This window comes from Astyanax mexicanus, chromosome 18, assembly GCF_023375975.1.
Source record: "Astyanax mexicanus isolate ESR-SI-001 chromosome 18, AstMex3_surface, whole genome shotgun sequence".
NCBI classification, from domain to species: Eukaryota; Metazoa; Chordata; class Actinopteri; order Characiformes; family Acestrorhamphidae; genus Astyanax; species Astyanax mexicanus.
In genome coordinates, this window is record NC_064425.1 from 16,553,492 (window position 1) to 16,578,532 (window position 25,041).

A 25,041-nucleotide genomic window follows, 5' to 3' on the forward strand; every position below is an offset into this window, starting at 1 on the left:
GGTGCAGGTGTATGGACGTTTGGGTGGATGTTTTAAATTGCCACCTTCAACCATAGACAAAAGTCCCCGTGTTTGGATGGTTGTTGATAAAAGTTACACAAATTCTACACAACACTTTTTTGTTTTGTAATCGTAATTTTGCTTTTCTTCCAATGACTGACACCCTCTCAGCATACTATACTTTTACTTTTATGTCTGTGGATTTAGCCACATAATTAAAGGCAAATACATATTTAGGATATTTTATTTATACAATGTTACAAATGTCAAATTTAATGAACAAAAACCTGGAAAACCTGTTGTTTTTTGTTCAAATGCTTAATTTTTGTTTGGTTTTGGCTAAAATTTTAATTTCAGTGCATTCCTAATACGTTAAGTAGTTGCCCAAAACATTCTGATCTTCATGCTCTAAATAATGTTAAATAGTCGCTTGGCAATGATCAGTTAGCCTAGTTACCTTCTGTCTAGTGTCCACAGAAGTACATACTTTAGACTGCATTTACTTTGAGTCTAATTCAATACCACTGTGAACCAGTTAAAATGAAATAACAAGAAAATCGAAAGCATAGTCAAAAAAGAAAGTTAAAAGCTGGTGTGGCAGAATAAAGTGGCTAATCAGGCTGGTTTGAAACTAGCATTTTTAAGCTATAACAAGTCTGGAAATGTCCACAAAAGTTCAATTTACAGCTTTCAATTAAGTATCTTCAGAATCTTCTTAAAGCCACCTTCATTTTGCATGATAGCTACTCAAATTATAGCAGCAGAATTACCATATAAATGAACTGTGTGCTCAGATTTCACAGGGGCAAATATGTGGCGGCAGACACAACCGCTAATATCTCTCCCTCAACAAAAAGTCAGAGATAACTTTGAGTGTCACCACGGCTAATCTTCCCCCGAACAAAAATACTGTGAGCTTTAGGTTAATTGCTGCCGTACTTGAATATGCCGACGAGCTCCGCAGTTCGATGGTCCATTTTAATTACGTCTAAATTAAAATGCCGGAGGGGAAATCTATGGATGCCTTCGAATTGACTTTAGTGCCTCCACTGTTATTTTGTTTTGGGGTAATTAATCACGGAGACATTTCAACAAATGATGCATCAACAGTTCCCCTATTTCTGCCTAAGTCTAAATAAGTACAAAAGCAATTACCCAATCCTTCAAAAAGACTTGCGAGTCGTGATAAAATGCAGAAGTACTTTTGTTCCTTTTACACACATCCATGCATATACACAACAACCATTAAGTAGGAGCATGTTGTAAATATAAAAAACAGAAAACAATCTTCTTTCATTAGACATTCTAGAGCAGGGGTGTCCAATCTTATCCACAAAGAGTGCAGGTTTACATTCCAGACAAGCATGTATTCACTTGTTTAAGACTGACCAACTGATTAAACAGGTGGAATCAGGCAAGCTACTGGTTGTGGATTTGATTGGATGCCCATTAGAGAGCATAGTGGAAGATATTGTGAAACATTAATAATCCATCATGGTGGGGAAAAAGGTGATGAGGTGATAAACTGCACTAAAAAACAAACAACAAAAAAACTCAAGTTAGGGTTAGTTCAACACCATGCTTTCAAACTTCCTTCACTCCAAACCAGGCAACACCTACTGCCGTCTTCAGTCACTGTCAGGTTTGTATAGATACTTCATCATCAAGCTGTCCACGTTCTTCTTCTCTTGTTTCTTACTGAGTGGTGGTGGTGGAGCGTCTTCAGAAGGCCCTCCAGGCTCTCGTTCTTCATCAGAAGGTGAAGCGTTCCTTAAGGGGGCTCTCTTGACACTGTTGGTGCTTCGGTATGAGATGGTGGAAGCCCCAGAGCTGGAGTCTGACTCTGAGCTGGACTCTGAATCCTCAGAAGAGGATGAGGAAGAGGAGGAGGAGGATGAAGACAAGTCTTTCTTTGACTTCTTCTTTTTGCCCTTCTTTTTCTTGGAGCTCTTCTTCTTGCGCTCATCTTCGGATGAACCTGAGCTGTGGCTATTCTTCTTCTTCTTCTTACTCTTGCTCTTCCTTCCGCTGCGGCTACTACTTCGGCTGCTGCGGCTGCTTCGGCTGCTCATGCTGCTGGTGGAACGCCTGCAGTCCACGGCAGAGGCTGAGCGACGCACACTTGAGGAGGAGCTTCGGCTGCTTTCCCTTCCGCTTCTCACGCTCTTTCTGCAATCATCTTGCTCCTCTTCAGCTTGGCCCTCTGAATCTTCTAGGCTGGTGCGCTTGAATGTGATAGGCTTATAGTTCAGGACCTCGTTGATTGCTGCCTCCAGGTCAGGGTCCAGGTAGTTGCGGTGGCTGACTGGTTTCAGGTCAGATGTATCAGGCATGCTGGAGTCAGTTTCCCGGGATTGAGGAGGCATAGACATGCTGCGGCTCGCAGATGAACGGCAGCTGTAGGCAACACTCATGGCATCATCGTCAACATCAAACTCGCTGAGACGGCAGCTGCGGGAAAGGGACATATGGGAATCGGCACGGCTTCTGCTGCTGGGGCTTCGACAGCTTAAGCCCGGGCTCATGGGCGAGCCGTACTCACTCTGCCGGTCATCGAGCCGCGACATGCTTCGACGTCGGCTCGCCAGACTGATGGCACTTACGCTGGACTTGGCATCGTCCAGGTCCAAGTCCAGGTTGGTGCAGCGTGTAGAAGTTCGACTGGGTCCAACAGAGGATACAACCGACTCCTTGTCAAATTCAGACCAGCGGCTATCCATGCCCTTCCTGGCCCTGCTGGCTGCCTCAGAGTATGCATGAGAGATAACAGAGCCTCTATCATCAAGATCATCCCCCTTCCTCCATGAGCTCACAGAGTACGAGTCGTCCAAGGCATCCTTGACTTTGCTCTTGCGGAAGGACGGCAGGTCCTGAGAGTCGCTCTGCTCTTTAAGGGAGCTGAAAAGAGAGCCCTCGTCTCCTTTCCCGCCGACGGAGTCCTTCAGACTGGAGCGTTTCCTATAGCTAAGGGAACTCATCACAGACACAGGCCTGCTCTGCTCTACCTCTTTACCTTCTTTGCCATTCTCTTTCCACTCTTTGGCATCAGCTTTTGCAGCATATCTAGATGAGGGGGGTTGGCAACAGGAGAAGCACAGCAAAGACAGACAAATGAAAAAGGGGGAAGAAAAAAGGAAAATGGGATAGAAATGAAAAATGATGAGCTTGAAAGGAAATTGAGATATTTACAAAAAATAGACTTTTAAAGCAGCGATCCACCTGAAATCCATTGTTTAAATGCAATTCCTTACAGAAGACATGAGTAAGTAATGGATATTAATTAGTACACATTAAGAATTTTAATAATAATGATGTTTTGGTGTGGCTAACCAGGTTTGCCTTCTTGTATATTAAGACTAAATAGCAAAAGTGAAATAACTTTTGGATAAAAACTACTGTTTATGATACATTTTATGATATTCTGTCCAATTTGTGTTTATTTAGCTTGAAGTGCATTCTATTGTATATTTGTTTGTTTGCAGTTTAAATGCATGCACTAAATATTCTGTTCTTCTGTATTGTTTTGTTTACATTATATACAAAAATCTTTTAATTTATTGTTTAAAAATGAGACATGTGTACAGATTTCTTGTTTACTATCTACTGAATGCTTGAATGTATATTATACTAAATAAACAGAATATTTTAGAAATTAATAAAATATTTTTCAGTGTTTGTTATATATTAACAAGAATATCATTATCAAATAAATACCCTGAAATATTGTGATATTATTCTAGAGCCATTTTGCCCACCCTACTACTGCCTGCATTCCTCCAATCAGTCTTCACAGAAAGGAATCACATTTAAAACGGTAAGAATCGCCTTTAAAGCATGGCCTGAGTGGACAGAAACACTACAAAACATTACAGAACAAAGTTAAAAGAAAAGAATGAGAAATCATGAGTTTCTGTCAGAACAGGAAACAGAATGCATTAGAGAAAGACCCAGAGAGGAAACACAGACAGGATCTTATTTACTATTATGCAAAATCAATGACCAGCCCTGTTCTCCAGGCTCTGAATTTGCATTGCAGGCGAAACATCATTTGGCTAATTGAGCACAGAGAGGCTCATGCAACTCAATCACACTTTAATTGTGTTTACGTGATGATCTGTTATCATAAACGTCCAGGAGAAATGGTAAAGAAAGGCTGGATTGGAGCCAGCTCCTGGAGCATGTGTTCTATGGGGAGTGTGATTAAAAGGAATTTAAAGCTCCAAAGTTTTTAAAAGTTGTGAGGGGCTCGAGAGGGAGGCTTAAATCTTCTGGAAAAGAGACAAATGCAGGGCAATCGAAGCTGTCAGCCAGCAGGCTCAATCTATTAATCTCTGGGAGAGGGGTGCAGGTAGGCATGCCAGCTGGCCAACAGGCATGTCGATAAATCTGCCAAGGACTCCAGTACCTCTAAAGAAGCTTCTGTCATCAGACCAGTGAGAATGAGAGTGGGGGGTGATTAACAGAAGGAGAGAAAGAGGAAAAAATTGAAAAGGGGAAAATAGAGGGATTAAGAGGGATGAAAAAAGAGAAGAAATAATTGAGTAAAATGAAAAATATGCAAAAAGACATTAGAAAAAAAAGGAGGAAAATAAGTAGAATAAGTGAAAGAGTGGGAGAGAAAAACAGCAGGAAAAACAAAAAATGAATAAGAGGAAGGGTAAATAAAAAAGAGGTGGAGCAAACGTAGAGAAATAACGTAAAAAGAAAGAAAATGTTATAGAAAGAAAAAGGGCAGTTTAGAGGTACTGTAAGGATAAGAAAAGGGAATACATTAAAATAAAGTAAAGAAAATGGGGGAATGAAATACAGAATTAAAGAAAGTAAAAAAAAAATAAGATTGAAAAAATAGAGAAAGCTGTGAGTAAAAATGGAAATAATAATAGGGGAAGAAATATGAGAAAAAAAATAAGAAAAATAAATAAAGGATAAAAATGTGCCAACAAAGCAATAAATAGAAAAACAGAAAGGGATGAGGGGAAGAATGCAAAGAAATAGAACATGAGAGAAAAAAGCAGGACGGACAGAACAAAATAATAAAGAGGTAGAAAGTAGAGAAGACAATGTAGAGACAGAGGCAGAAAAAAAACAAAAGTACTAAAGAATAAAGATGTAGAGACAAAGAAATAGTAAAATAGAGAAAGGGATGGGGAAAGAGGGAGAGTGCACAAGTGGCTGAGTGAGAGCGAAACACTTCAGCAACAGACAGAAATCTCCCTCAGAGCAAACTAAGGCTCTTTTTCCAGTCTGCTTTATATGTGTGTGTGTGTGTGTGTGTTTACTGGGTTTGATCCAAAGTGTTTGGTGGTCAGAAGTGCAGGAGGGGTTTCAGGACTGACCTTGGGCTCTTCAGGCTGCCGTCGTCTGACAGGTTCTTGGCAGAGCTCTTGTTTTTGGAGAGCCACGACTTCACCCCATCCACACGATCCTCCACTTCAGAACCCGAGTCAGAGTCAGCCTCGCTGAGAGGAAGCAGAGACAGAGAGACGGAGAGTCAGAACCAGAGCTACAGCACATTCAGCACGGCCTGTTAGTGTGAAGATCAGGTAGGGGTAACAGAGCTTTACAGAACAGACACAACAGCACCCAAACATGCGCCGCATTAACAGAGACCCCACAGCTCCAATGCCATTCTCCTCACGCGTGTTAGTGTTAGCATTGCGCTCTCAGCTTCCTGCCTCTGGACCAACACTATGAGGGCTTATCTGAGAGGGCTTGTGGTCTGTGCACACAGAACCACTGAAACCGGCCCTGATAAATATTAGAAAGGCTTTTTGATATTTTATATGGCTTCAAAAATAGCTTTTAACCCAGGGATATATGATAATTTAAGTAAAGGCTTCAGGGCACGACTGCCGTCATTCTATATGACAGCAGCATGGTGGTGGATAGCTATTTAAGGGTAGAATTATGTGCTGCCAGGAGCCAAATAAATATATAAGCTCTTTAACTCTTAAACAACTGAACCCTGCAAAAATAAGTAGCATTATGAGATAATTGGAAGCCGTAAATACAAATCACATTTCCAGCTCTGGTAGATAGCTGGTAGATACACACCCCCAAATGATTTGCAGCTGTAACTTAGCTCTACTAAGTATTGATGGAGGGGGGCTGGATACTTTTACACATCACACTTTTCAGATTTTTATTTGATTAAAATTGTAAAAACTGTATAATGTTTTAATTTAACTTCACAATTATGTGCTATTTTGTCTTGGTCATGAAATTACTTAAAAGCACAATAAAATACACTTACACTTTGTTGTAAGATGATAAAATGTGAAAATGTTCAAAGGGTGTAAATATATTTGCAAGCCATTGTAGTTCTACCGCTATTTTAGACAAAACCATGCAAATCCAATGGCTAAAAGCTTAAGGTGTCCGTAATAGCGCAAACCATGAACCAAACAGTCAACCCATACAACAATGGTTTAGTAATAATTAATGAAGTAATAATCTTTTGTAATAATTCACTGTTTTAACAGTAAAACCCCAACCACTGCCAGGACTGAACGTGGAATTTCCCAACAACAGGAACAAAGCTTATCTGGCTACTTGAGCATCTAAAAAAAACATTTTTGGCTCCCAGAACAACTTTTCAATATACAGCCCTTTTTAAAGAGCTGATTTTGAGACATACAAGTGTGAAGAACCTTTCTGAACTCAAGTATCTCATTGAAACGTTCTACAGGGAACCAAAAGTGGTTCTTAAGTTCAAGTGCATCTGGCAGAGCAGACAAATCACTAAAATATGCAGGCAGGGTCTTCTTGGATGTAAAAAAAGCAACAGAGTATAATTGGAAGAGAATAGAAATACTAATCTCCACAATGGTTTGAAAGGGTTGAGCATCGCTTGGGGGCCATAATTAACTTTGCTCAGCATGACTCCACCGTTCTACAAACACACGCAAAATGTGGCTGATGGAGGAGCAGCGGTGCTGTCAATAAGATGGGCAAACCCAGACGAAGAGGCCCCAGGAGCGGACACATTAATGGCTCACGCGTCGAGTGGCTAACCCAATCCCAGGCCTGTTTGCTCATTTCTCAGACCCAGATAAAAGTGTGGGATTTATGTTTGGCCAGATTTGCAAGTCAATGCTTCCCTGCCTCTTCAGATTAGTCTTATCGTTCACTTATCGGCCAGCGCCGCGCTCAGAATAACTATAAAACAGCCGTGGAGAATACGGAGGGTAGCGGCAGCTGTTCTCGTGTCGACAAGTGAAGAAAAGAAATACTGTGACGAGGTCACGACTAGCGGTTCTGTTTTAATTGGGATTTCAATAATCACATTATTTAGATGTCCTCCGAGGCCACGGCAGTCAAACACCACCAAATTACATTACGGACAACCCCCGAGCTCATTATTTCAGAGCTGTGGAGTAAAGGTTAGCTCTCAGGCTGCGGCTGCTCGTCTGATGCTCGTTTTCACAGCATTTTTTATATGATTAAAGTGATGCACAGTTTTGCTATCTCAATAAAGTCCAAACATGTCACAGCACTCATTTTTAGATACATGTAAAGTTAATTTTAAGACTGTCTACTCTGGAAAAAAAGAGACCAGTTTAAAACAATTTCTTATAGTTTCTTTGATTTTACCAAATTGAAAACCTCTTTAATATAATCAAGTGGAAGATGGATGATCACAAGCCATCAAACCAAACTGAACTGCCTGAATATTTACACCAGGAGTGGCATAAAGTTATCCAAAAGCAGTGTGTAAGACTGCTGGAGAAGAACATTCCAAGATGCATAAAAATGTTAAACTCTTTACGAACATGAACTTCTTTTCTTTGCATTATTTGAGGTTTGAAAGCTCTGCATTTATTTTGTTATTTCAGCCATTTCTCATTTTCTGCAAATAAATGCTCTAAATGAGAATATTTTTATTTGGAATTTAGGAGAAATGTTGTCCAGAGTTTATAAAATATAACAACAATGTTCATTTTACTCAAACACATTCCTATAAATAACTAAATCAGAGAAACTGATTCGAAAACTGAAGTGGTTTCTTAATTTTTTCCAGAGCTGTGTATATTTTGCTGAACTCTAATGCACATTTAGTTCAATAAGAAGCCCCAGAGCCATATCAGATAGATCACAGGCCGGCTGTAAGTGCTGGTGTGTGGGCACTGGCTCTGCTCTCAGTTGGTCTTACCGATCCCTCGAGTAGAGACCGAGGTGAGAAGCAGAGTGTGTGTGTGTGTGTGTGTGTGTGTGTGTGTGTGTGTGTGTGTGTGTGTGTGTGTGTGTGTGTGTGTGTGTGTGTGCCTGGAGCTTTGCCGGCTAGGACCGTGGTAAGCCTCGGGACAGCAGGCGCTTTGTAATCAAGCACTTACCCAAAGTGTCACACACAATTTATGTCCTTGACCGCATACCATTAGTTAAGCTGAACCACAGCCCAGGGGAGCAAACAAACACCATGAAGAGCGGCGAGGGACATTAATTGTCTGTGACAATGCGCTTCTATTGGTTGTACATCTCTGTTAAACACTTACATTTATCATTAGCCTCTACAGATCTCCCACAGACCTTACAGTCTCACATGTTCACACCTCTAATGGGGAAACTTTCCATCCAGCCGATTCCTCTGGAATATTTCACTGAAGTGTTCTATTATACAACGTCTGTGACAGGAATTAATCTTAGCCTTGATCTTTCTTAGTTATGCAACGGAACTGTTCAGGGATTTTAGATGTTTTCTATGAAGTCTAATCTGGCGTTTCTGTTCTTAATTGTTACCAGTGGCTTGCGTTTTGAAGTACATCATTTTTTAATTTACACTCATGAGGGTAATTCTCAGTTGTAGACTTTGATAGTGATAACATCTACTTCCTCTACTGTTTATTTTTACACTTTTATTCAACAAGAAAAAGATTCTCTGAGCTCTGACTTTTCTGATCTTACAACCATGTGCAAGGCACATCATGATGCTCAGTGAGGTGTGTTCAGGTAAATTTCTGCCATATTGGTATCTTGGCAACGGAAAACACAGGTGCACCACTGACTAAAATGGATGTAGACAGATGTCAACAGTCAGACGTTCATTGCTATCTTGGCAATTAATTGTCAACAGGTCCCCAACACCTACACCCACACTTGTTATGCACACATATGTGGACAAACAGCAGTGCACAAACCCATAGTGCTTGTGTGCCTGTTGGCAGCTATGCAAACTTTTATATCAACAATAAACAGAATGAAGGCGCGAGAACAAGCAGATCAGTTTCCTCTGTTGAAAAGCATTGGACACGTCCAGGTAGCTGCACACCTGAAATAGCAATCTGCCAAAGTCAGACAAACTTGACTCTTAAAGGAAATGGCAAGAGATGCTGATTGGTTTATTGCACATTCCGCCAAAAACACACCCAAGATAATTATGAGAATTAGTTCCCAACTACATGCCCAAAATGCATCAACAACTATGTGATAATATTCTCTGGTAGTAGTAATAGTACTGGTGCATACAGTATTTTTGCAGATTAACATAGAGCAACAGCAGAGAGGGCATTTGTGCACAACTGTAGTAATTATACAGGTAACATAAAAGGTGAACTACACCTGCAGAGCCATTTAGCTCAAACCTGCGGAGTATAGCTGATAACTTAAAACAAAAAAGCAGGCTGGATAATGTTCTTGCCACAAACTGACGTTCCCAGTACTCATTTGGGACCAAACCAAGACCACCTTTTAAGGGTCTCGGTGTAATTGCTTTTGATCTTTATGTGAGTGCTGTTACACCTCCTCAAACAGACTACACCAAGGCAGAAATGCACAGATTTAACAAAACTAAAAAGTGCAAATGTTAAAATACTCTTAAATCAACACATCTTCAGAATTTGAAAATTCACATTAACAGCTACAATTTTCAAAGTCAACAATTAACATTTTGTCTCCTTAATCTATCATCAAATAATAAGGTAACCTGAAACTGCATATGAGTACAACAGCGAGAAGTAGGGGTGCTAATGGCATGCGTATGACTTTAACATACCTGTAACAGGTATATAAAAAAAATAACTATTATTAAAATAATTAGGGGGGTGTTTAAAAAAAATGGATTTTTAGATTCAAATCCATCTTCATTTGAATGATCCGATATCGATTTACATAACCCCAAGATCGATCAATCCTAAGAATTAGCCTATTTTCCCCATATATGTGCACATTTCATCTCACAAGACCATCCTTTTTTTTTTTTTTTTTTTTCTACGGCCTCTGGCTGGGGTGATCAGTTAAGCATGGCTGGAGCACAAGGGATGGCGCCCAGGAGTCAGCACTGTGGGGGAATTTCTGTAAAAATGTAAGTACTTTTATTGTGTATATTAACACTCACTGCTGCATGTGTTTAACAGACTAGTACATTTTACACAGTTTTAAGTTGTTTTCCAGGGTTGTTTTTGCCTGCACTTAATTTAAAGTAAGACCTGACCGGGTGAAGCTACCGTTAGCTTAGCGGGTTAGACGATTCACCGGGGAATCTAAATGCGTTAGCCGTATTTCCGAGTACCAAACGCAGCTGCCGTGCTTAGCTAACCCCTACTAGTATGCTAAGCTAAACTGTGCTGGCGCTCTAGCAGTGTCAGGCGGTCATACAGTGTAAAAGGTTTAACTGTTAGCTGAAATAACTGTGAATAACTTGTGAATCGGAATCGAATCAAACTGGGAAAATCAAATCAGTGGTGAAACCCACCCCTAAAAAAAAAAAAAAAATGTTTATAATAATCAGTTTTTTCCAATCCATGAAAATAGCAACTCTGTGCAAACACAGAATCAGTAGATTCACTCCATTTTCCACAGCAATTAAACTCTGACACAGTTCCACTAAAACTCTACAACCCTCTCAAACAAATCCATAGCTAAGCAAGTGCCCCCATCTCCAGCTCAAAACCCCCTACTCAAAATACCATCCAGCAGCTATGCTTAAAGGTCAACTTTCCAATCACTTTTAAGTCTGGAAAATGGAAGGAATTTCCTAAATATATATGTTTAATCCTACTGAGCACCAGCTCCTTATTATAAATAATGATTTGAAGATACTGCTAACATAACCATGAACTCAAAAGGTCAGAAGGTTTGTAGAGCTGGGTTTCTTGGTCATGTAGTTCATGTAGAGTGTACGCTACATTAGCAATCTAAGTTAAACACATTGGAAATCATTCGAAATGAAAAGAGCTTACTAAAACTTAACAAGGCCTTTAAAAATGGAAACTGCACCAAGTGCTGGCTGTAGCAGACCTTCAGCTAGTGCCTGGGGAAGAAAATTGGCCGGGTGTCAGGGTCTGGTACTGCGTTGGAGGCCGCTGGCAGATATGTTGGGGGACTTTTTGTAGGTCATTTGAGGGATATCTATTATTTAGTTTTGCTTGGTTGAAAGATTGATGAGGAACACGCCCTCCTCTCTCTCTGTCAAAGGCTGCTGGGTCCCAGGAGGAAGACTGTGAAATATTCAGAACACACAGAGACAGACAGACGAGAGAGAGAGAGAACAGACAAGAAGAGGGAGCTAGAGGGGCTGCCCCATGTTACTGTTCCTACACGACTCTGCAGTGTCTGATAGCTCCAGAGGACAGCGTGGGGGTCAGCTTACAGAAGTCTAGAGGGGGCAGACCCCGGGCAAAGACACACAAAAAACACTGACACTTACCTGCAACCGGACTACAGCGGCTCTGGAAAGGTTATCTTTAAGCACACGGTTAAGGGTGCGATGGGGAATTGCGTTTAGGGGAGAAATCATGTGGTCAGCGGTGGCATGCATGCACTGCAGCAGCATATGCTCCCATGCAAACTAAAGGGTGGGGAAACCATGTAGGTGGGTGGTGTTAATGGTCATGTCCATGGAAAGTACTGCAGTATCAGTGAGGCCTGATCGATTTAGTTCTCAATAGTTCTCCAGCTCTGTCAAACCCTTCGTATATATTCTACACTACATGTTTAAATTTTTATCAATAATACTAATAATAATACACTGACATGCTAAAAGTTATAGGACAGCAGTATGAAAACTTATAACCTCAGCAGATTGGGCTTGAACTTGAGAATGCTCACATCTTTAGAAGTTGTGAGGTGTTATCATGTGAGTGAGTCAGTCTGCTCATGGCAAGGTGACATAAATTATCAAAAATATGCAGATCAAACATGGTTGGATCATGGGTGCCAGATGCATGGGACGTATTACATGCTTGCAATTAGCATACAAGGGTATAAGTCAAAGAAAGCATTACCACCCACAGTGGACAGAACAGTGTGTGGTAATGATTGTGACCAGCGGTATTGCGTCTAGACAGGCACCTGGAAGCTCCACATCCCACAGTTCAGCAATCGTAAGCTTCTACACTCTGTCCCATAATGTTTGGCATGCTAATGTAATAATGTAATTTGTTTAATTTATACTCTTATATTGAACAATAAAGTTCTTCTCCTAACATATATCTCAGTATATAAAGCTAGCCATAGTCAGAACTCAGAATCAGTCATGTTCAAAGGCCCAACAGTTTTTCAAACCGCAAACTTAATAATCAATTACACTGTGCTCTACCTACAGCTGAGAAGCTGATATCATCAAAATTGAATGGACACTGCAGTATTATCCATGGAGAGAATACAAGTCCAAACCAGGTTAACATTAGCTCAAACGTGTGCTGGTGGTTCCTCACGTTCTGTTCTTTCGTTTCTGATACTTAGTCACCATGTCTTGTAAACTGGAGATGAACGATGGATGAGAAACAAACATACAAACATAAAAAGGAACAAAGAGAAAAGAAAAAAGAAAAGTGAGACAGGCACACAATACATAAACTGAATGGACAAGACATGAACAGAACCAGAAAGCCAGAAATGACACTAGAGGGTTTAAACCAAAAGCCCAGATGATGAGATCATCTTTTTTGTGATTGATTTTTTATTATGCCTGGTGAAAATGATTCTAGCATTACAAGATCTCTAAATAATGTACTGTATGCCTTGATTCTGACCTCTGCCTTACTTTAGCTGTGTTTCCTTCTCCAATCATTCACACACACACACACACATATATATATACACACATATATACACTGACTTGCTCGCTCCCTCACTCAAAGAACTGCACTGTTTTCCAGCCTGAAGATAAATGAAATGTTCTCCAGCAAGCTAGGCTACCTCTATATAAACAAACAAAAAACAAACACGGCTCAGCAAGACTCGGGGAAAACTCCGGCGAGAGTGGAAATTCACAGAAGTACAAAAGAAAACGACTCGGCTGATGGAGTCGAACGGATTTTAAAACAGGAACCCCCAATTATGCACAACAGTTTTCACTTCATCAATATTTCAGGCAGTGTGAATAAGAGATGACTGAGAGCGCGGAGACTCTGCCCGTTCCAAAAGTTCAGTCATACTCAGACTGTTCTCTTCCTCCGTGGACTTGCAGCTGTCATGAGCTCATCTGCACTGCTGAGGAGAAGAGATAGAAAGAGAACGAGAGAGAGAGAGAGAGAGAGAGAGACAGAGCTGAAGCAGAAACAAAGGCAGACACAGTTACCTGTTGATTAGGTCCTCATTGTCATCGCTCTCCATCTCGTCCTCGATAGCAGCCTGCAGGTCTCCAATGCGTTTGAAGGCCAGCTTAAGATCTGCCTGGAGACTCTGGTTCGCAGCTTCCAAACTCTCAATGTCCATTTCCTGCAGGGACATGCTTATTAAAACAGTGGTCCATCTGATACTTACTCTTACAGAATAACAAGAGCTGTTATTGTACACTATCAGTTTTTTTATAATAAATAAATTACACTAAAAAAAGGCACAGATTTGACACAACATTTGTAAATGAAGACTTGCATGCTTATACTAAGCCAAAAATAAATAAATTTGGCTTAAATTTGAACATAATCAGAATATTAAATAAGAAAATAAGGTAAAAATTATAATAATTGCTAAAATAAGCAAAATAATCTTATAATATTACAATGCTTAGTTAAGATATACTGCTTTTATAATTTCAGATTTAGTTCTTTTTGCAGTGTTCAACCTTACTCACCAGATAACACCTCATAACTTGCACCTGTATATGGGCACTCCAGAGCTGTCCCCTAAAGTAACACTTTATGATCAGTTTACACACTGCTGTCCCGTGACTCGTCTCTTGGCTTGTCTGTGTAAATTATATTAAAAACTGCTGGATCTCAAAAATCTAATTATATTTGATGCTTGTTTGTGGCGTTTCCGTTACTTAACATCAGAGCCTAAAAGCATAAAAATATCAGTGTCCGCTGTTTTTTTTTTTGTTTGTTTTTTTTCACTTTTCTACGACAAACGTAGAAAATGCTGGCATTAAACCTTGTCCTGAAATTGAATATTGTTCATCTAATATCACAACCTACTTCTATCACAGCTGGTGGCCAGCTTCACACACTCTGCCCTGCATTCAGTCAGCATTATCTCTGGTGCGTCCAGATCCAGCAGTCAGTGAGTGTGTGTTAATGTGAGTACTTGTTTGTCAGTAAGTTCAGCTGCAGCTCTCACCAGCTCGTGCTTCTTCCGGCTGGCTTCAGATTCCTTCTTGGCCAGTTCTCCCAGCTCCTCCTTGATGTCGCGGATTTGCCGCTGTAGGCGCTTATTCTGCTCCTTTTCCCGGTTCTCACTGGTGCTGCGCTGGTCACGCTCTTCTGTAAGCTTCTCTACGTTTTCCTTCAGCCTGGATACCAGACCCTGGAACAGAGTGAAGAGAGCAGAGCTATTAAAAGAGAGACTCACCACCTCAGAACAGAGGCTTCAGAAGTAAAAGCTGCAATCTGAAGAAATCTTTAGATATGAAAAGCTATTCCACTAAAGACAGTTTAATATTAAGTCAGCTATGAGGGTTCCTACTATTTTCCAGACTTTGTTTACACACATTTTAAGTAGTAGGTATTTAATACCTACTCATCATATATTCTATATTTTCCTATGTATTTAAGCACTTTCTTTTTATATTTTCTATCATGACAAGCTGCTCGACAGGGTTTTTAGAGAATTTTAGAGAATGCTGGCATTTGATCTTGTTCAGTTTCAAAGATACATTTTTGCGGTTAAACACGAGGTAACCGTATGGCCTCCATCCACATGGCTGGGCACGTGCTTGTAATCACATTTGTTGAAAGCTGTGCACTTCAGTCCAGCACATTTTTGCACAGATATTTCCAGTTACAGCTGAATTCACGGCTTTAATCCCATAAAATACGCTATTATTTACCTTTTAAAAAGCCATTTTAATGCCTGATTAAAGAGCCGATTACTGTTGTTTTGCTGTTTTCCTCGAGTTTTAAGTGCTCGGCGCCGACTCAGCTCTTGATCGGTCCAGGCATGAGACACATATATATTCAACCCTATTCCACATAAAAAGTAAATGGTATAAAATGTACAAAAAGTACTTTACAGTGTAGGTTAACATACTGTATGAATATAAACAGCCATGTTGTAAATTTCTGCTGCATACAGAGCATTGCTCTTTTGTATTTTCTTATGTATGACCTGCCATTGCTATTTTCCATTTTCTCTTGCTTGACTGCCATTTGGATCTGGTAGCTGGTTTGCTCTCTGTTTTAGTTTTGACCCTTGTCTTTTTTGGACTCCTCTTGTTTTGCCATGTTTGTTTTGCTATTCATGGTTTTGACCTGGTGGGGCTTTTGCACTACTCTTCTTCAATTCTTCTTTTTCACATAAATTCTTTTTTCTCCTAGTCTCACTGCTACTGGAGATGTTTTCCAAAATGCATGGGAACCTTGTGATATGGGTGAGTTTACTTTGTGTAAATGTTCCCATTTTCTTAAAAGCTTTCTTAGAAAGCTATTGCTCGAATGATGCAGGACAATGTATTTCAGCACAATTGTGGAGATAAGCTTATGCAGCAAGCATAATGTAACACGAATAAATGCAAGAGCCCATCTTGTGAAGAAAACACAGTTTAATCACAGTCAACCCCCTGGACAATAGAATATGCTAAGCCATCTAAAATGCAGTGGGTTTTATTTTCCTCTCTCAAATCTGATGGGGAGATCATCATTATTCCAAAAGACAAAAACACTGAACAGGAAACAAAGTTCTGTTCTGTACTTGATGCCACTTCTGAGGATTTCTGAGCTCTTAGATGCTCCCGATGCAGATGTCAGAGAGCATGGCCTGAGAAGAATAAGGTGGTGGGTGTGTATGGTTTTATTTTGCTTCTTTTTCTGACTTTCGACTGCCTGCTCGCTGACCTTATGACACTTCTGCTACTGAGCCCGGGCAGCCCACACATACACCAACAAATATTCAACACACACAAAGATGCACACACAGTACTTGTGAGTGAGCACTTGTCCCTCCCACTCACCTCCAGGCGCTTGACCTGTGTCTTTTCGAACTCCAGCTTGGTCTCTATCTCGCGGATCTTGGCATCTTGCCTGCTGACCATAGACTTGTCCACCATGGACTGTTCCTGAAACTCCAGCTGACTCTGCAGGGCCGTGAGCTGACAGGGCACAAGCACAGAGAGAGTTGATACACTCGGTATAAAAACAAACTCACACACACACACAGAGATAGCAAACAATGGAGACAACAAAATCCATCAGTATTCTATAGGCAGCCTGGCTGAGGGATCCGAATTGAATCGTGCTGCCTTCAGAGCAGCACATTGTTGTTCCTGTCAATGACTGAAATGAGGAAAAACTCTAGTTCTCTACACAGAATCACCACAGGGCGTCTCGAATGCAGCCGACGCTCTCCATTGACCCGGTCCGCCAGTTCAACCCAGGATAAAGCATTGGACACTTAATTACCCACACTTTGAATCCATTATTCAGACAGAAGCCCTCTCAGCACCTCTGAATTCCAGCTTTTCCAATCAACTGGGTGCGCCCTCGTCTCTATTTTCAAAGAGGTGAAGAATTGAGACCTGAAAATAACGATTTCTCTGCTATCGACCTTTACGCCAGACTTGTGTTCGTTGTTTGTCTGAACTGAGAGATGCACAACTTTTATTTTAGGATTTTAGGAAGGAGATGAAACCCTTGCACGTTTTTTCTACAAGCCAGAGCAAAGAGCGAAGAGCTTGAGGTGTCGAATACCTTCCTCTACAAGGCCGGAGGGGTGAGCCGATGCTGTACAGCCGGAGAAGAGACAGCCCTTCAGCACATCTAGCTTTTTATATCTGAGGGAGAGAATCTGGCGTAAGTGCCAGATTAGCCTGGTGCAACAGCGTGGATAATTGCTGAGAGGCAGGCTCAGATTCTTATCTTCTTTCTCGCTTGAAGCTTTTTTTAGGGACACAGAGACACAGATTTCATAAGTTTTGACCTTATCACCACAGAAGATTTTTTTTTCCCAGAGACCGGGCCAAAAATATTAATTTAAGACAGGCTGTGCCGGATTGAGGCATACACAAAACTGATTCAACCTAACAGCAAAACAAAGAAAAAAAAAGAGCTGGTCCTAATTAGGTATCAAACTGAGCTTCACGTTAGCTTAATTCGCTAAGTAGGCTAGACTAGACTAGACTCCAGAACCCGTCCTCATTTGGAGAGTAAATGGTCTTTTTTGGTTTTAAAAATTAACTGATATTACCTTGAAAGCTCATATGTCATTGCCTGCCATTAGTAACAACGCAACATTTTAGCTTAAGTTTAGTTTAAGTTTATAAGCTGGCATTAATCACTTTTATGTAATAGTGGGTTAACATTGCGATGCGAAATGAAACTTCCCTATTAACATAAATGCCATTTTGCAAAATACAAACTATATATTACAATTCCAAATGTTGGGAAGTAGACTGGTTCATCCAGTATAAAAATATTTTCAGCTAATGCTAATGTTTGCCTGTTTTGCCCGGTCAGAGATATTTATTTATTTATTTATTTATTATCCCATGTGGCAAATAAAGGCAAAAACATATCAACTAATGTGTAGTTGGCTGCAGTGTGTATTAACTCAGTATTTAAGGCAGTGGACCTAGTAATATAAAGCTATAACATAATATATGTTAGCCTTTAGCATAGCTTGGACACCTGTGTATGGAAAGCAGAGCTAACAAATCAGAGCTAACAATGCAACATCAATTGATCAATTGAGTCTGACAGCATTATAAATGTGATTTTATCTTAAAGGACGATGCAGAAAGGCAACAGGAAATCAACATATATATCCAAAATATTGATCTCTATTGTTTGTCAACTGTTTACTAATCATTGTTATTTAACATTATCAGTAACAAATTCAATGTTAACTTAATACAATGCATTACTTGTTTATCCATATATCGTTTCGATTAGTTCAATAAAAAATATATATTATACAACTGTTTTTAATCTGTTTTATGATCAGACACTATTATTCTAAAAGATAACCATCTAATAAACCTCAATACATAATTTTTAATTTAGTAGAAAACTAACAGCTGAATGTCCTTACCTTCTCCTGGACCTCTTGCTTCTCCTTCAAGGCCTCCTCCAGCTGGGCCTGGAGCTCACTGACCTGGGCCAGGCTCTGGGAAGACTGTACAAAACGGGAGAGTGTTATATAAAGCAGCAGCAGCAGCACACAGCAGCTATAAATGTGCAGACAGAACGATGTAATACACATAGCAGGTGTTTCATGCTAAAAGCCTTCACTGCAAAAATCATAACTGCTGTGTGAAATGACACAGTAACTACAAGTAGGTGAAACAGAGCAGAGAAAGTGAATAAGTGACAGGAGGAGGAAGGAGGGGTTTCCAGCCTCGGTCTCAATACATTAAATATGAATGGACCTTGAGTATATGCAGGAGTGTCTGGCTAAATGAAGCCTAGGGCTGGAAAGAGGTAAGAGGTTAGGTGACTAGTGGGAGGGCATGTTCATTTACAATCTGTAAAGTGGGCCTAAAGTTACAGAAGTTAGCTTTGAACCTGAAGGTCACTGGGTTTGATCTTTTAGACCAGCAGAAAGTGGGGGATGAAAGGAGTGAGGGACCAAATTGCCCCATGGTTGCCAAGTTGCCCTCCTGGTGTGTGTTCTCAAAGCTTTTTATTTGACAATAAATAGTAATAGTGTCTCCATTATTGACACTTCAAGTTCAGCTTGTGAGGACTGACATTTACATTTAATTTACTTCAGATGCCGGATTTGCATCTCTTAGCTTGTCCAAAAATGCATGTGTAAACGTGTCCTTTTGCAGTGCCCTCCAGGGAGGCCATGAGCAAGTAATGCCAATGTTCTAATAGTACTGCTTTAAATGTAATTGTATTGCTGTGCAATGGCTAGAAAGTATGTCTCCTCTTCTGCCAGATCTACTGGAAAATCATGGTAATGCAGTGCAACAGCAGACAGCTTTTTACAACTTCCACCCTCGTTTCAGCTTTATGCCAACACACCAACCCACGGAATACATTCCTGATCTGCCCTAATGACACTCACAAATCTGCTCTACTAATTGTACTCTAATAGAAACACAGCAAATACAAACAAAAGATGAAATAAGAAGCACTTCAGGCTCTACCTACACACTGTCAAATCTGATTGTCTGATTTCATATGAATAGGGCACTGTAAAAAGGCATGGAAAATCACATTGGGAAATGACAATGTTTTGGGAGGGGTGGAAATGGTAATAAAGTGGCCAGCTTTCAAATGGAGCAAAATTGCTGCAAAACATTTTGCAACTCAAATGTTTTTCAGGGAACATCCCTCCCCCCACATAAACTGAAGCATTGAACGGGCCGCAGTGCAATTTCCAGGAGCACATCATTGTGAAGACAAGCTTTCAGAAAATAATAACCCTAAAAATACTGCCATCCAGCTGGGGACCAGTGCCATTAAGGCGGTGCTGTTTGTGCGGAAGGCAGGCTGGTGGTGCGGGGCCCCAGGCTGTGTACATACTGTCCTGCCTGGAGTGTGTTTTTGACATGGGGAAGACAGTGGCTCTGTGTGTGCCTTTTTTGACGGGTTTGAGACGGCTACCTGAGCGACGGCGGCTTTGTGCTTCTTCATGAGTTCGTTCATATCCTCCTGGTCCTCCTCCATACGCGACTGCAGGTCGTTCTTCTCGCGCTGCACGCGGCTCAGCTGCTCCTCCAGCTGGAAGGGACACAAAACACACAGCACGATCAGAAAGCAGCACAGGCAACCGTGGTGCTTTGAACAACAAAACAGCTCAACGAGAGTGGTGTCGAACAAAAAGAGCTTGGCCTGGAAGAAAAAATACGTCAATATTTCAAGCAGGAGGCTCTGATTGAGTGTTTGTAATATTCTGTATTCACCTGCTGACTGAGGATTGGGAGCCGCAGGCCCTCCCACACATAATCCCCCCCTGCTTGCCCTTCAGAGCTTGGAAAGCAAGAGGCAAGAGGCAGAGAGCTGCGCACAATTACACGTTCTTACAATTAGAGGCTAACGCTAGCACTTCTGGAGCTGCCTTCCCTGGGAGTATCAGAGGTCTAATTCCGTTCAATAATAATTACTTCAACAATACATTAAGGCAATCTCCGAAGAGTCAGGGCTGAATGTATTAATAAGGGATGAAAAATGTGGATATCAGAGAATGCTAATGAATTCATTACCACACAAGTGAGAAACCAAATGGAGTCTGGAAGCAGCAAAGTCACGGAGGCATCCATCTTACTCACGTGTTGCCGAAACTCACTCCAACATGCTTAATGGCCCGAATCCATTCCCTTTTATTCAAACTGCCCATTATACAGCCTATGTGAGACTTTCCGATTACAGTTTATTGAACAAATTAAACTTTGGTACTTCAGTAGCATTATAGAACACAGTAAACAGTTAAAGCCTCCTAAAGTGCAGAGAATTGAATTTTACAACACCACGTCTTTTGTAGTAAACTATAACACCAACAGTAAACACTTTATGAAACTACAAAAGGAGCCATTGAGGCAGCAGTAGAATGAATCATAAATCACAGCCTTTATAACATGAATAAATCAAAGAAAAGCCATTCAATCTGCCTGTCATTTGTAAATTCCCCCAGCGCATGCCTCCAACTTGTTCCAAATCCTCTTGTCAAAAGGAGATGGGCTGAAGGATAAAAACAAGATAAGTTGTCAAAGTCACACAAAACGCTCTTTAAAATACAATTACAGCAGCCGAGGACAGGGTGCAGACTAAGCAAGGGGCTGAATATGTTTTCAGCATCGCCTCTCATCTTTTTCATCCGTCTCCTCTGCTTGATCTGACAGGCACAAGTCAGCCTCCTAATCAAAATTGCCTCTATAGCTCTTCCTCTCTCTATCTCCATCTCCCTCATTCATTCCTCAGCGCCAAAACGCGCATTCTGAGAAAATTAATAGGAGGCCAGAAAAAAAGGTGATGTTCTAACACAAATCAGGCAATTTCACAAGAAATCCAAGAAGCTAATGTTCCTACTGTTATATTTCCATTGGATCCCTGTTTGTATGATTTTTACAATTGCCACTATGAGCAAATTTTAGTCCTTAAGAGCAATCAAAAGTCTACTGTCAGACTCCAGAACCTGCAACAAAATCAGTCACAGTGTACCATCACAATATGTAGATTATATCACAATCTACCATCATTATTACGGTTGCACTGAAATGAAACTTTCTGGCCAAAACCAAATCAGAAAAAATATGTAGTTATTGTGCACATTATTTTTTGTATGTTATAATTAATTTTGCCACTTTCTCACTATTGCATATAAAAAAGGCAATTACAAAACTAAAATGTTATAAACATTTTTGAGCACTCATAACATTTGTAACATTCCAGTTGGCATACCAACAAAACCCAATATGACAAAATGACAATGTCATTGTTTAGAAAAAAATAATCTTTTGACTTTATTTTGTCATTTTTTATCAAATACTTTTAGTTGTAAAAGTAAAACCTATACTGAGATACACAGAGGGCAGTTAAAAAAAAGAGCTGCTCTGTTATATAAATATATATGTTTTTCTCAATTTAAAAAAGTCACATAGTGCCTTCCATGCACTAAAAATACTATTTTTTTGTTCCTCCTACAGTTATTTCATACAGCAGAAAGGATGTCAATAAATAAAGATAGTTTTTATCACCATTTAACTTCTATATCACTAGACCTCTAAAGGCTAGAAGGCAAGGAAAAGCATGCAGCCCCAGAATCAGTCACGGCCTCAATGGGGCATCTCTTGGGAGAAAGACAATAAGTGGTCACGTCCAGACAACAGTAAAGAATACAACACAAACACCCTGCTGTAACAGTCCAGTGGTACCGCGGTCGAAGATGCACTTTTACTAACGAAACGGCTCAATTCAACATCCTGTCAGACAGCTTCTCGCTCCAGAGGAGCTGTAAAGAGAAAGCGGCATAATAAAGACAGGGGCCGAAACAGCGTGTGCAAAATAGGACCATCCGTCTCACTCCCAATATCTGTTTCCAACCAGCTGCCGTGTGAACTCAATTATATCCCTCCATTCAGGCTGAGGCAGAACCGGCCCATGACAGCGTTATTAAAGCGTAATGTATTTCAGGGTGATACGTCTTGTTCAAATTAGAGGAAGAATCGGAAACATGCCATTATGGGCGGAACTCATTTTCCTGCGGTAAATAATTGAACTGACATCCTGACTGGCACTGAAGGTAAAGGAGGAAATGTTCTATATATGAGACTGTGGGGTTGTGTGCAATATTTCCCCCCTCTGGTACTTCATTTCCTACACAGAAGACAGATGATTGTTTATCTGTCTCTTGGAGATGTTGAAATGTTCTCGGTTTCTGTTTCTCACCTCACTTTAGTAAAAATATGAAGGCCCACATAACTTTGATTGGCCAGTAATGGATATCAAACAATCCCAGATGAGGTCTGTACTCACCGCCTGCTTAGCTTTGGAGATATCATCCATCTGAACATGCAGATCCTCAATTTCCACCTCCATGGCTTTACGGGCCTTGACTGCAGCAGCACAGGTGAACTCGGACTCCTCCAGCTACAACACATATGCCCACAGACAATTTTTGGTCAGTACTTGGACCCAGAGTAAAAGGCATTAGAAATAAAGCTAAGGTCTCAAATCTATTATGGATGGGAAATAGTGAACACACTGCAAGTATATATATATTTAAAAAAAAAGTCTGGAGTCTGAGTCAAGAATAAAATTGTAGCATTTGAGTCTGAATCCAAATTTACTACAAAGACTTTGTAGTAGTCAAGTCTGACTTAGGACAGAGTCTGGGCAGTCCCAGAGTCAAAGTCAATATTCAAACATCAAGGATGAGACTCTGTCTAAGCCTAGAATGAGACTTTGTAGTTAGTGAGTCACTAACTATTAAGTCTAGTCAAGTTCTTTCAGGTCTACACTGATCCTTTTCAGCAGTAGAGTGTGAGTTAAGACAGACTTTGTAGTAGTTGAGACCAAGTCAGGATCAAGACTCTTGACAAGTCAGAGTTAAGACTGGTACTTTGTAGTTAGTGAGTTTTAATAGTCTTTAGATCTGGTATTTTTTCACACTATAAGGTGCACAATCAATAAACGTCTATTTTCATACATAAGGCGCACTGGATTATAAGGCACATTTTAAGAGATACTATAAGGAACTTTTAATGAATCTAATTCATTCAGCACGTTTTGCCGCTGGGTGGTGGTGGGGGGTAGCTAACTAAGTCAAGTAAAGTTAACCCATCTGGCCACCAATATCAATAGACGTTAATTTATGGTTGAATGTTGGTCATGACGTCAGATGACAAAATGTTATGTCAGGATAACGTTTAATACTGTTACTTTCTTGCAGGGAAGCTAAGTAAACAAAACTGTAACAAAAAAAAAAGATTTTCTTTTAAAGACAAAATAGTGCTGAATGTTAATCTACACATATTTCTCTCCTGAAAACTGTTTATTTGAGTGACTAAAGCACTTCTGTTTCTTCCAAATTTCTCCAGCACTAAGGCTGGACCATTAGCGTTAGCGGCTATTGTCTACTAAGAGCTCAGTAAGTTAAGCTGTTAGAACCTGGTTTTTGAGCTGGGCGATCTCTCTCTTGCTGGGAGCGTTGTTCTTCAGGTGGTCCAGCATGATCTGGGCATCGGCCAACAAAGCTTTGGTGCGTTTCAGGTCCTTCCTCAGGCGCTTCTCTGCCTCCACGTCTCTGTGGCTCACCTGTAACAGAGAGCATGCAGCAACACAATGTTAAATCTAACCTACACAGAGGCCTCCTAACCATGTTTTTCTGTATTCTGTAAATACTTCCCCCACTGCGTGTTCACATACTATCCCCTTAAAATAATTCTACCATTTGTGCAATCACGTGACTCCACCCCCTGTTGCCTGTGACTTACATAGAAGGGTAATTTAAAAACTGGTAAATAATTCTCAAAGGTACTACCTTTGAGAAGTACCACAGTATCTTTTTAAGCTACTGCTTATCCCACATCAGTGGAGGACAGTGCTAAGTGCTAATTTGCTAATTCTGTCAGTTATGTCAGCTAACAGATGCTAACAGTAGTTGCAGAATAGGAGGTGGGCACAAAGGGGACCTACCCAAATGCTACCTACCCAAAGACAGCAAAGACACTTCTTGGTCTTTTACAGCTGTTTATGGCAATGCCATTCAATGTGTAGTATTCTTGCGGTTGGATTTAAGCTTAGATGGTTGGGCTTTCCTTACAAATATTTGTTTATTTACATATTGATTGGAAAATCATTCTATTGGCAAGTTTCATCATCAACTACAGAGCTTAAACAAAAAAAAACTTCACACACACTATATCAAGCTAGATATTGTGACACACAGTATTGCAATGATAAATTAATGTCTAATTAAATATGAAACAAATACCCTAAAAATAAAAGCCTTTTCCAAATACTTCTTGACTTGCTTAAATTACTTAGAATTAGTTTTAGTCATAAAAGTTGGACCTGTTCCACGCAGCAATTGCTCAATATCCAACTATATGAAGGAGTTAGTAATAGCCCTGTGGCCTCTACTGCAGACCTTGTATTATAAATGTGGGTGTTAGGAGATTTACAGAAACTATAAATTATTTCTCTAGGTTTTTTTATTTATTTTTATTTTCTATAATGAGATCAATACAGAAAACCCTCAGGTAATTCTGAATTTTTAACCACA

General features: G+C 40.3%; 1 protein-coding gene across 6 annotated transcripts in view; it reads right to left on the bottom strand.

The window, feature by feature from the left end:
- myo18ab (myosin XVIIIA b) overlaps positions 1-25,041 on the bottom strand; it is a 154,100-nt gene that overhangs the window by 787 nt on the left and 128,272 nt on the right. For all 6 annotated transcript variants that reach the window (XM_022670988.2, XM_022670980.2, XM_049467269.1 and 3 more), the window contains 10 exons: positions 23,925-24,071; positions 22,791-22,904; positions 19,923-20,039; positions 18,400-18,483; positions 16,325-16,462; positions 14,497-14,682; positions 13,517-13,656; positions 12,651-12,695; positions 5,337-5,459; positions 1,621-3,063 (listed from right to left, as the gene is read on the bottom strand). In XM_022670988.2, coding sequence (XP_022526709.2) covers positions 1,629-3,063; positions 5,337-5,459; positions 12,651-12,695; positions 13,517-13,656; positions 14,497-14,682; positions 16,325-16,462; positions 18,400-18,483; positions 19,923-20,039; positions 22,791-22,904; positions 23,925-24,071 — 2,529 coding nt within the window. In that variant the 3' untranslated portion in view covers positions 1,621-1,628. The remainder of the gene's footprint in view (positions 1-1,620; positions 3,064-5,336; positions 5,460-12,650; positions 12,696-13,516; positions 13,657-14,496; positions 14,683-16,324; positions 16,463-18,399; positions 18,484-19,922; positions 20,040-22,790; positions 22,905-23,924; positions 24,072-25,041) is intronic.